The 11,675-nt window shown below is 44.3% G+C and overlaps 1 protein-coding gene across 2 annotated transcripts in view; it reads left to right on the top strand.

Moving 5' to 3' along the window:
- The first annotated feature begins 415 nt into the window (after window positions 1-415).
- UBTD2 (ubiquitin domain containing 2) overlaps window positions 416-11,675 on the top strand; it is a 70,929-nt gene continuing 59,669 nt past the window's right edge. The window contains exon 1 of one of the 2 annotated variants that reach the window (XM_025389191.1): window positions 416-613. Coding sequence is in view for 1 of the 2 variants with exons in the window: in XM_025389190.1 (XP_025244975.1) it covers window positions 540-609 (70 nt within the window). In the remaining variant the exon portion in view is untranslated. The remainder of the gene's footprint in view (window positions 614-11,675) is intronic. The other variant, XM_025389190.1, reaches the window with a different exon arrangement.

Here is an 11,675-nt window from a genome sequence, read left to right as displayed (position 1 = left end):
GTCCCCTCCCCCGCCTCACCCTCGCCCGCTCCGCTCGCAGCCCCGCCCTCAGCCAATCAGAGCGCGGCCTCCAGTGGCCCCGCCCTTCCCCGGCGATTCCGGGCGGGCCGGGCCGAGCCCAGGCAGTGGGTGCGGAGGGCGGCGCCGCGGGGCGGGGGCCGATGGGTCCTGGCGGACGGGAGGCGCCGGCGCGGGGCTCGCCTGGACGCGGGTGTGCGGGGCTGTGAGGGGGCGAGGCGGGCGCTGCGGCCCGCCCGGGATGGGCCAGCCCTGGCCTGGCGGGGCTGAGCCGAAGGCGAGGGCGGCGCGCGGGCCAGGCCTGCAGAGCGGGCGGGCCGGGGGCTGAGGTAGAAGTGGGCGCGGAGGAAGGGGCCGAGCCAAGGCGGTGGGTGGAGCGGCGAGGGGGGCGGAGGCTGGGCCGCGGCGGGCGAGCGGAGCGGCGCGCCTGTCCGGAGCTCGGCGGTGGCGCCGGAGGAGGCTGCGGCGGCGGCGGCCCGGACGAGCGTCCGGAGGTGGCGGACGAGGCGCCGGGGGCCCCCATGGGCGGGTGTGTGGGCGCCCAGCACGACTCCTCGGGCAGCCTCAACGAGAACTCGGAGGGCACCGGAGGTAGGTGAGCGCCAGGGGGCAGCCTCGGCCCCCCATTGTTCCCGGCCAGGCCCGGCCACCTGTCCCGACCCCCGCGGGCCCCGCCGGGCCCCCGCGCCCCTTTGTCATCCCCTCTTCCACGTCATTCCCCGCGCTCCGCTTCCGGCTGCCCTGCCGGCCGCGGGGATCGCCCTTCCCGCCCCAGCTGCGAAGAAAAGTCCTCTGAGCGCCGGGGACGTAGCCCTCGGCCTCGCCGATCGCTCCGCTCGGCTCGGGGAAGTCGGACCCGAAGCTGCCCTTCTGGCCACCTCACTCCCTCTCCAGCCCGTTTAATTATTGAGAAACAGGATGGCGGCGCCGGGGTTGCGGAAAAGCGAATTGATGGCGGGGGGAGGGAGCTTGATGCGTTCTCTCCGACGGGCCCCGCCACATCTTTCCGCACCCTTCCTTGTTCAGTGGAGTTGGCTGGTCTCAGCTTTCCTGAGTTTCAGATGACAGCTGCCCCGGTTGGTTCCAAATTGGCCATTTAAACCCGCGAGTTTCTGGAGCTCGGCTGGGGGAGACTCCAGTGGCCGCAGGCATTGTATTAAGGAGGGGAGGGGAAACGGTCTTCCCGGGTAAAACGTGGCTTCTTGCTAGAGCTTGGGGGTGTTAGGCCGGTGTGCTGTCGGGGTGGGCTAATCAAATTCCCATCTGGCTTACGTAGAAGGAAAGTTATGCAGGATAAAAGTACAAATGCAGTTGGACTCTGACTTACCCCAGTAAGATCAGTACTTTAAAAGTTTTCTAACACGGGAACGCACATCTACTTTATAGTAAAGGCGTGCTGAGGATAGGTATTTTAATTCAATCAGTAGTAGTTGTAGTATGGCAGTATAATAATAAAATTAGTTCTACCTTTATTTGACCTTTGGTTACGTCCATTCTGTAAAATATTTTAGTTATAAACAGCCTTTAGGCAAAGATGATAGCGTTGGTTTGATTTTTGACCTAATGTTAGCCGCCTTAAAATGTGCATGTTTGTAAATTTTTAAATTGTTTGGGTATGGGAGGGTTTACAACTGTTTCTTAGCATACTGACATTTAGACCAGTTGCTTGCCATGTCACTTAAGCTCTCTTCACAAACCATGTACACCTACGTTTTTTGACTGATGGATTTCCTGGCTTCCATGATGGTTAGCCATGCCACTTTATTAAAATCTATGGGTATCCTGTATGGCTAAATCCTGGGTAAATAACTTGAGAACTCAGTGAAAGTTATCTTGAAAAAGTCCATGAAAATGCTTTATAGTGTATTTTATGTCGTAGCATTATTACTGGCACATTGAGACCCTCAGTGACAACAAAGCAGGAAGATAAAAAGGGCATGATTTAAAACAGCCTTGGGTTAAGGTCAAATTGGGGGTCAAAATGAATCTTCCTCTAATTGTGGTGATCATTAATGGTTCTGAAATATATTAGTATTTGTTGTAGCTAGTGTTTGGTTTTAATTAAATTTTTTCACACTCATTTTAATATTGTCAGCATTTTGTTCTTCTCGGTAATGCATGTGGATTAATTTATTTAAGGGTTTTGGTAGTGTGACTTATGACCAGACAGGCATTATTAATATGGGCTTTAAAAAGCGTGAAATCTTAGCTTTGGGTAATTTATTACCAGTGGTATCCAGTTAGATAGCTATAGTATCAGTTTCTTTGAGGACTGAGTTCTCTGGACCATAAGCTGTGCTATACATAAAGTTTAGAAAAAGGAACATCAGCCACCAAACGTCTTTATATTCTTTTGGAGAGAGTGCATGGGCCCTGATGTAACTGGGGTTGGGGAAGAGGCTCTTGGGCTAAAGGATTATTTCTGGAATTTGATTATGGACACTTTTATTCTCCATTATTGTCGTGATAATTAAGAGTTAATTGTGGTTTAGTGAAATTAACTCAGGTGTGTTGCAGGTTAACATATAAAAAAAATTATTGCTTATTAAGTAGATTGTTGGGAAGGGAAAGACTTTTTCCTGAGGGTGTTGGCGCAGATCCCTAGCTTTTCAAACATACTGTGGTAGTGAGTTAGGTTTGGGGGGGTTGTGGGGAGCTTGGTTTGGTTTCTCCAGACAGGTTCTTGCTTTGTCGCCCAAGCTGGAGTGCAGTGGCACAATCACAGCTCACTGCAGCCTTGACCTCCCTGGTACAAGTGATCCTTGTACCTCAGCCCCCCGAGTAACTAGGACCATGAGGTGCATTCCACCACACCCGGCTTATTTTCTTAAAATTTTTAGTAGAGGCGGGTTTTGCCGTGTTTTTAATCTGAATGTATTTGGTTATGAAAATTGTTGTATCAATATGGAGTCTTCACATGCTTATAACGGGTTTAAACTTTTCATGACAGATTTAATTACATTCACCAACCAGGCGGGGTGGCTCATGCCTGTAATCCCAGCACTTTGGGATGCTGAGGCGGGAGGATTGCTTGAGCCCAGGAGTTGGAGACCAGCCCAGGCAACATAGTGAGACTCTGTCTTTAAAAAAATAAACAAAATAATTACATTCACAGGGTTTTGCAAACATCACCATTTTGGAATAGCTTGACCCTTTCTAAATATCAGCCAGCCTTAGTAAGAAAAAGATTTTTTAAAAAAGTCTTTTGACCATTTGAAATACTATACTTTCCTTTTTCCCTCTGAATCCATCTCTTACGTATGCAAGTAATTATGTATATATCAATAAAAGCTTCCTCACTAGGTATATTACTTCTTTGAAGGAGTTTGGGAGATTTTTATAAGAGACTGTAGAATGTGGAAGTGGCTTAATTCACATTCTAGGCTTTGCATTATCTGTTGTTTTGGAATTAATTGTTGTATTTTCCTCTGGCGTATACCTTGCCTAAAATTTAGTTTTTGAGCTCCAGCTACTTAGGCTTTTTTTAAATAAAAAAAAAACTTTTATTTTTATATTTTGTTATTGAGATAGGGTCTTGCTCTGTCACCCAGGTTGAAGTACTGTGGCATGATTATAGTTTACTGCAGCCTTGAACTCTTGGGCACAGGCAGTCCTCTGGTCTCAGCCACTTGAGTAGTTAGGCTGCTTTTTTTTTTTTTTTTTGAGATGCACTCTTGCTGTGTTGCCCAGGCTGGAGTGCAGTGGCACAGTCTCCGCTCACTGCAGCCTCTGCCTCCCAGGTTCAAGAGATTCTCCTACCTCAGCCTCAGGAGTAGCTGGGATTACAGGTGCCCATCACCACGTCCAGCTACTTTTTTTGTATTTTTAGTAGAGACGGGATTTTACCATGTTGGCCTGGCTGGTCTTGAACTCCTGACCTTTAAATAGTCTGCCTGCCTATGCTTTCCAAAGTGTTGGGATTACAGGTGTGAGCCCCTGTGCCCAGCCTGCTTTTTTTTTTTTTTTTAAATGCCTACTTTTAATCAAGGCAGGTATGTCATAGAAGTTATGTAAGATTATATAACAGTTCTAAGCTTCCATGCTCCTAGAATTTCCCATTGGTTTGACTTTTTTTTTTGAGACGTAGTTTCACTCTTGTTGCCCAGGCCGGAGTGCAGTGGCGTGATCTCGGCTCACTGCAGCCTCCACCTCCCTGCTTCAAGCAGTTCTGCCTCAGCCTCCCAAGTAGCTGGCATTACAGGCGTGCACCACCATGCCTGGCTAGTTTCATATTTTTAGTGGAGACGGGGTTTCACCTTGTTGGTCAGGCTGGTCTTGAACTCCTGACCTCAAGTGATCCATCCTCCTCGGCCTCCCAAAGTGCTGGGATCACAGGTGTGAGCCACCTTGCCCAGCCTGTTTTGACATTTTTAGACGTTCTGTTTGGTTCTCCATCTTATAATGACGTTGTGATGCTGGAGTCGGCACTTAGGACCTCTAGACAAGCCTTTAGCCATGGCATTTGCTAAGGAATTAAATCCTTTATGATTTTTAAAAATAAATATGTGGGCAGAAAATCCAATAAAATTGTATTAATTGAAGACAGCCAACAAGCTTTTCTTTTTTTCACCTCTTAAATGAAAGTATAGTGATGTACAAAGTAACTTCTCACCTTCTGAGTGTGTCATTTATTTTGTACATTCAGTGCTGTCCTAAGAGAATTGACCATGGTGGTCACAAGTTTTCAGGTTTACGGAGAACAACTGAATGCTGGACATTCATTCCTTTAGTAGTCTCTATTCCAGAATGTCTTGAGAACATCACGGAGTTCTTTCAGATACCTTATAGCAACCTTACAGACACCTACTCAATGAGTAACAATGGTTTTTGAATAGCATCTACCATTTATCCAGTATTTATTATATAACAGGTCCTAACAACCCTATGAGGTGAATAGTATCTCTGTTTCACAGATAAAGATTGAAGCCTAGAGCTATTATTCGGTTAGAGCAAAAATAATTTTGTTCCTTGCCATTACTTTTAATGGCAAAAACTGCAATTACTTTTGCGCCAACCTTTAATAACTTGCTCATCATCACATAGCTTATAACTGGCAGTCAGAGCTTAAACCCAGAGCTGCTATAAAGAATGCTAGTTTTCTGTTTTTCCCTAGTTTACTTTTTTAAAATTGTGGCAAAATTGGCCAGGCCCAGTAGCTCACGCCTGTAATCCCACCACATTGGGAAGCCAATGCAGGCAGATCACTTGAGGTCGGGAGTTCAAGACCAGCCTGGCCAACATGGAGAAACCCCATCTCTACTGAAAATACAAAAATTAGCTGGAAATGGTGGCAAGTGCCTGTAATCCCAGCTACTCAGGAGGCTAAGGCAGGAGAATTGCTTGAACATGGGAGGCAGAGGTTGCAGTGAGCCAGGATCATGCCATTGCACTCCAGCCTGGGTGACAGAGCGAGACTCCATCTCAAAATAAATAAAAATAAAATTGTGGCAAAACGTATAACAGAATTACCATCTCAACCATTTTTAAATGTATAATTCAGTGCTATTGATTATATTCACAAAGTTATATGGTGTAGAATCATGTAATATTTGCTTTTGTTTGTGGTTTAATTACCATAATGTCTCCCGCGTTCATCCTGTGGTAGCATCTATCCTTTTTATGGCTAAATAATATTCCATTGTATGTATATACCGCTTTTTTTTTTTTTTTTTTTTTTTTCCCCCTCCAAAAGGCAGAGGCCCGCTCTATCGCCCAGGCTGGAATGCAATGGTGCCATTCCATTGCAGCTCACTGCAACCTCCACCTCCCAGGTTCAAACGATTCTCCTGTCTCAGCCTTCCGAGTAGCTGGGATTACAGGCACGCACCACCACACCTGGCTAATTGTTTTTTTGTGTTTTTAGTAGAAATGGGGTTTCACCATGTTGGCCAGGCTGGTCTCGAACTCCTGCCCGTGTGTATACCACATTTTTTTTTTATCCATTCATCTGTTGATGGACATTTGGGCTGCTTCCACATTTTGGTGTGAATGATGCCGCTCTGAACTTTGGTGTACAAGTATCTGTTTTCAGTCTCTGTTTCCGGTTCTTTCAGCTGTATAGGAGTGGAATTGATGGATCATATAGTAATTCTGTGTTTACCTTTTTGAAAAATTACCAGATTATTTTCTACCACTTATTCTTACCAGCAATGTATGATGGTTCCAGTTTCTCTGTATTTTCACCATCACTTCTTATATTCCATTTTTTAAATTACAGCAATTCTGAAGTAGTATCTTGTAGTTTGATTTGCATTTTCCTGATGAGTAGTGGTGTTGAGCACCTCTTTTCATGTCCATTTATACATCTTCCCTGGAAAAATATTTATTTATGCTCTTTGCTCATTTTTTGAGTTGTTTCGCTTTTTTTTTTTTTTTTTTTGAGTTGTAAGAGTTTTATGTATCTTGGATATTGAACCCTTATCAAATATATGATTTGCAGATATTTTCCCCCATTCTGTGAGTTGTCTTTTCATTCTCTTGATGGTGTCTTTTCATGTACAAAGGTTTGTTGTTGTTGTTGTTTTTTAATAGACTCTTGCTCTATTACCCATGGTGGAGTGCAGTGGTGTAATCATGGCCTACTGCAGCCTCAACCTCCTGGGCTTAGCCAATCTTCCTGGTTCAGCCTCCTGAGTAACTGGGACCACAGGTGTGCACTACCACAGCCAGCTAATTTTTAAATTTTTTGTATAGACAGGGTCTTCCTGTGTTGTTGAGGCTGGTCTCAAACTCCCGGGCTTAAGTGATCCTCCTTCCTTGACCTCCCAAAATGCTGGGATTACAGGCATGAGCCACCATGCATCACCTGAAGTTTGTAATTTTAATGATGTCCGATTTATCTATTTTTTCTTCTGTTGCTTGTGCTTTTAGTTTCAGTTTTAAATATAAAGTAACCTTTCACTGATGTATATAGAATAGAGCTATAGCCAATTAATTTGCAAATCTCACAGCTAACATTTGCTTTCTCAACAAGAAGTAGAAAACTTTTATTTCCTCTGTCTGATCTGATGGATCTGATGAAAGGTTATTAGCAGTGAAATGGTTCATAAAAGTCGACAATTCAGTTAACAGGGTAGCTAAAAAAGAAAAAAAGTTGACAAAAGTAATTAATGAATGTACTTCGTCTTTTTGTTCCCTTTTTTTTTTTTTTTTTTTTTTTTTTTTTTGAGACAGAATCTGCTCCGTCACCCAGGCTGGAGTACAGTGGCATGATCTTGGCTCACTGCAGTCTCCGCCTCCCAGGTTGAAGCGATTCTCCTGCCTCAGCCTCCCAAGTAGCTGGGATTACAAGTGCGCACCACCACGCCTGGCTAATTTTTGTATGTTTAGTAGAGACAGGGTTTCACTATGTTGGCTAGACTGATCTCGAACTCCTGACCTCAAGTGATCCCCCACCTCAGCCTCTGAAAGTGCTGGAATTACAGGTGTGAGCCACTGTGTCCGGCCATTTGTTTCCTTTTTTTGTCTTCTCCCTTCCCTCCCTTCTCTCCCCCTTTCTCTTTCTTCCCTCTTTCCCTCCCTCCCTTTCTTTGTCTCTGCACCCCAATAATGAACCTTAAAAATGAAAGCATCTGTCCTAAGAGAACATAATGCAACTGGCCCGCGTGTACGGGGTCAGAAGGCTTGGGGGACTGATCTTCGCCCCAGTTGATTATCTAGCTCAGTTTGTAAACTGATAGTACATGAGTCACATCCAGTCAACAAACATGCTTTATTTGGCCTGTATAATGTTTTTAAAATCATACCAGATAGAAGAATGATTATGAAGTAAAGCTTGGAAGTGGTTGTAAATAATACATGCATGGGGTAATGGTTGATAAAGTGGCTGCTTTGGCTTGAGCAGTGCGTGTGAGAGAAAATGATAGAGAAACTGGACAGGCATTGAGTAGGATGTTACTGTGGACTCTTGAAGAGCTTATCATCTGATGAAAAGAGTGTACTGACTGCTAAATATCATTCACTAAATATTAGTTGAACCACTGTTATGTACTAATTACTGGGATTACAACAGAGGGAAAAAATCTCTGCCCTCAAAGGAATTTACAGTCTAGTACTTTGCTGCTCAAAAAGTTTTGTCTCTGGATCAGCAATATTGGCATCACCTTGGCAGCATGTTAGAAGTTCAGAGCCTCAAACCCCACCTTAGACCTACAGAATCTGCATTTTCACAAGATTCTCAAGTGATTTCCTATGTACATTAATGTTTGAGAAGCACTGGTATAGGATTGCCTAAAGTGGGAAGAGACTAGGGCGAGGAACCCATCAGGGAAAAAATAGCATGAGTTGGTGATTTATTGGATGTAGGGATACAGAAGAGAAAAAGAGAAGTAAAATAATACGATGTTTATGAACCTGAGTGACCAGGAATATTGAGGTAGCTTGGCAGGTTTTGGGGAATAAGAAAGATATCTGGGAGAAGCCCTGGTTTAGCATTCAGTATATGTTAAGGTATAGGTGACAGAAGAATGTTTAAGTGGAGTCACCATTTAGTGTGGCATGGAAATTTAGATAGGGAACTCCTAGATGCTTAGGTTATGATCGTGGATTTTGGGATCAGCTGGGGTGAGTTGACTGAAGGTGTAAAAGTGAATGACTGCCAATAAGTAAGTGAAAGAGGAGACGAATACTAAGAATTGAGTCATGAGAGTTTCATAAAGGGTGAAGCAATAAGAAAATCACCTCTAATCAGACCTGACACATAGTAAGTAGGTACTTAGTATACTGAATTTTGTTGAATTGGGAAATAGGGAAGCAGGTTTCTGCTTGTAAAACTAATCTGGTTGCATTTAGAACATCATTCTTGTAATTTCAGAAAATAATTTGGTTCAGTAACTTGGTTCTAGCTATGGTGTGATATAGTTTGACTGTGTTCCCACCCAAAACTCATCCTGAATTGTAGTTTTCATAATCTCCACGTGTCATAGGAGAGACCCAGTGGGAGGTAATTGAATCATGGGGGTGGTTACCTCCATGCTGTTCTTGTGATAGTGAGTTCTCACAAGATCTGGTTTTATAAGGGACTTTTCCCCATTTCGCTTGGCACTTCTTCCTCCTGCCATGTGAACAAGGACGTGTTTGCTGCCCCTTCTACCGTGATTGTAAGTTTCCTGAGGCCTCCCCAGCCCTACGGAACTGTGAGTCAATTAAACCTCTTTCCTTTATAAATTACCCAGTCTCAGGCAGTTCTTTATAGTAGCATGAGAATGGACTAATACATGATGTTTGCAAAAATTCTAGCTGTAGTTTGTTACTCATATCCTAAAACAAGGTAGATTTCTTGGGTATGCAATTCCAGAATATACCAGTAGCCCTTTTGAGGTTGGTGTGGTTCAGGACAAACACATTCTCTATAAGACTTTCTTCACCAAGAATGTCGTGTGTACTTCTTTCTTATGTATTTTCAGTGTCCATTATATTCTACACATCATCTAACTGGTTTATTGAATTTTCTTATGCTTCTGTTCTTTGGGTTGTGCCAATAGTAAAGAGTAAAACAGCCGGGTGCAGTGGGTGACACCTGTAATCCCAGCACTTTGGGAGGCTGAGGTTGGCAGATCATGAGGTCAGGAGATCAAGACCATCCTGGCCAACATGGTGAAACCTTGTCTCTACTAAAAATACAAAAGTTAAGGCCGGGCGCGGTGGCTCAAGCCTGTAATCCCAGCACTTTGGGAGGCCGAGGCAGGCGGATCACGAGGTCAGGAGATCGAGACCATCCTGGCTAACAGGTGAAACCCCGTCTCTACTAAGAAATACAAAAAACTAGCCGGGCGAGGTGGCGGGCGCCTGTAGTCCCAGCTACTCGGGAGGCTGAGGCCGGAGAATGGCGTGAACCCGGGAGGGGGAGCTTGCAGTGAGCTGAGATCCGGCCACTGCACTCCAGCCTGGGCGGCAGAGCGAGACTCCGTCTCAAAAAAAAAAAAAAAAAAATACAAAAGTTAGCTAGGCGTGGTTGCATGTGCCTATAGTCCTAGCTACTCAGGAGGCTGAGGCAGGATAATCGCTTGAACCTGGGAGGTGGAGGTTGCAGTTAGCTGAGATTGCGCCACTGTATTCCAAGCCTGGCGACACAGTGAGACTCCATCTCAAAAAAAAAAAAAAAAAAAGGTAAAGCAAAATTGAGCATGAGGAGGACTAAAGATTTAGTCTCCTTTTACGCCTAGTGTGACAGTGGAAGTAAAAATCCTTCGTATTTTCTGGGTCGGTGAACTCCGGGGCGTTATGAGAGAGGTGTCTAAAATTTCATACCACTTTGGCAAGAGACTTGTAGGATATTTACTTGATAGAAAGCAGAAGGCAGCAAATTTTACTAGGATAAGTGGAGTTGTGGGGAGGGGACCAAAAGGAAAATGGGCAGCAAGAAGACACAGGTTGAAAATACAGTGGTACTCTGGGTAGGCAGGTCTGTCAGGTATGGGAACTTAATATATAGGTCAAGGAAGCTACAGTTGGAAAATATTGGACATGGGGAGAGCTGAATCCTCTTTGGGAAAAGTTTTAGCATTAGTGTTTACATTAAAAACTGACATGGGCCATTGTAGCTGCTCCCTGATCATCTACCTTCCATTGGGCTAGTCCCACTCCATTTTCAATTTTCTATCAATAAAGGATTGGAATTTATGTTGGAAGTTTTTTTTGTTTTGTTTTGTTTTTGAGAGGGAGTCTGTTGCCCAGGCTGGAGTGCAGTGGTAGGATCTTGGCTCACTGCAACCTCTGCCTCCCAGGTTCAAGCAATTCTCCTGCCTCAGCCTCTGAAATAGCTGGGATTACAGGCGCCCGCCACCATGCCTGGCTAATTTTTGTATCTTTAGTAGAGATGGGGTTTTACCACGTTGGCCAGGCTGGTCTCGAACTCCTAACCTCAGGTGATCCGCCCGCCTCGGCCTCCCAAAGTGCTGGGATTACAGGTGTGAGCCGCCGTGCCCAGCCAGAAGGCATTTTAAAAGAAGAATCTTGCAGTGAACATTATGTGAGGATTTTTTTCATCTCTAATTTAAATTTATTTAGGAATCAGTTATTAGTGCTGCATTTTATGGACAGAAACTTTAATCCATTAGACATGATAGCAATTTTTATTCTTCTGACTTTTGATAGCCCTAGTCTATAATGCCTCTTCTTTGGACAGATTTTAATAGATGGGTTTTATTTTTAAATCTGCCTGATTTTCTTACTGTATATGCAAAGCTGTGGCAGTACCTTGTTAGTACTACTTTACCCAGGTGAGTTCTCTAATGAGAATGATTATTGAGTATTAAATCACTAGTAACAAAATTTTGCCTTTACATTGATGCATTTATCTCTTGTGGCTTTTGACCAAAGCACATTCTTACCTTGTTGCAGGAAAACATTAGGTTTATTTAGTTTACGCAACATGATCAAATTAACTGGACATGATCAATTTGCTGATTTAATGATTCTCATTTTTTCCTTACTGCAGACCACCTGAGTGGTTATCTTCATTTGGGGGGCTACTGCACCTGATTCTCCTCATGCCCCTCCTCATCCCTCGCATCTTTCCGCTTCTTATCTGGCAGAACTAGGCTGTCAGCAAGCTTTTTCTTGAGTCACTGGTAATTCAAGGACCATAGGCTGAGACTTTACTAATGCATATGTACTTAAAGATGCATGTGTGTTGGCCAGGAACAATCAGCGTGTAT

Source organism: Theropithecus gelada, chromosome 6, assembly GCF_003255815.1.
Source record: "Theropithecus gelada isolate Dixy chromosome 6, Tgel_1.0, whole genome shotgun sequence".
NCBI classification, from domain to species: Eukaryota; Metazoa; Chordata; class Mammalia; order Primates; family Cercopithecidae; genus Theropithecus; species Theropithecus gelada.
The sequence above is the reverse complement of the archived record's forward strand: the minus strand, read 5'-3'. Positions and strand labels throughout refer to the sequence as shown.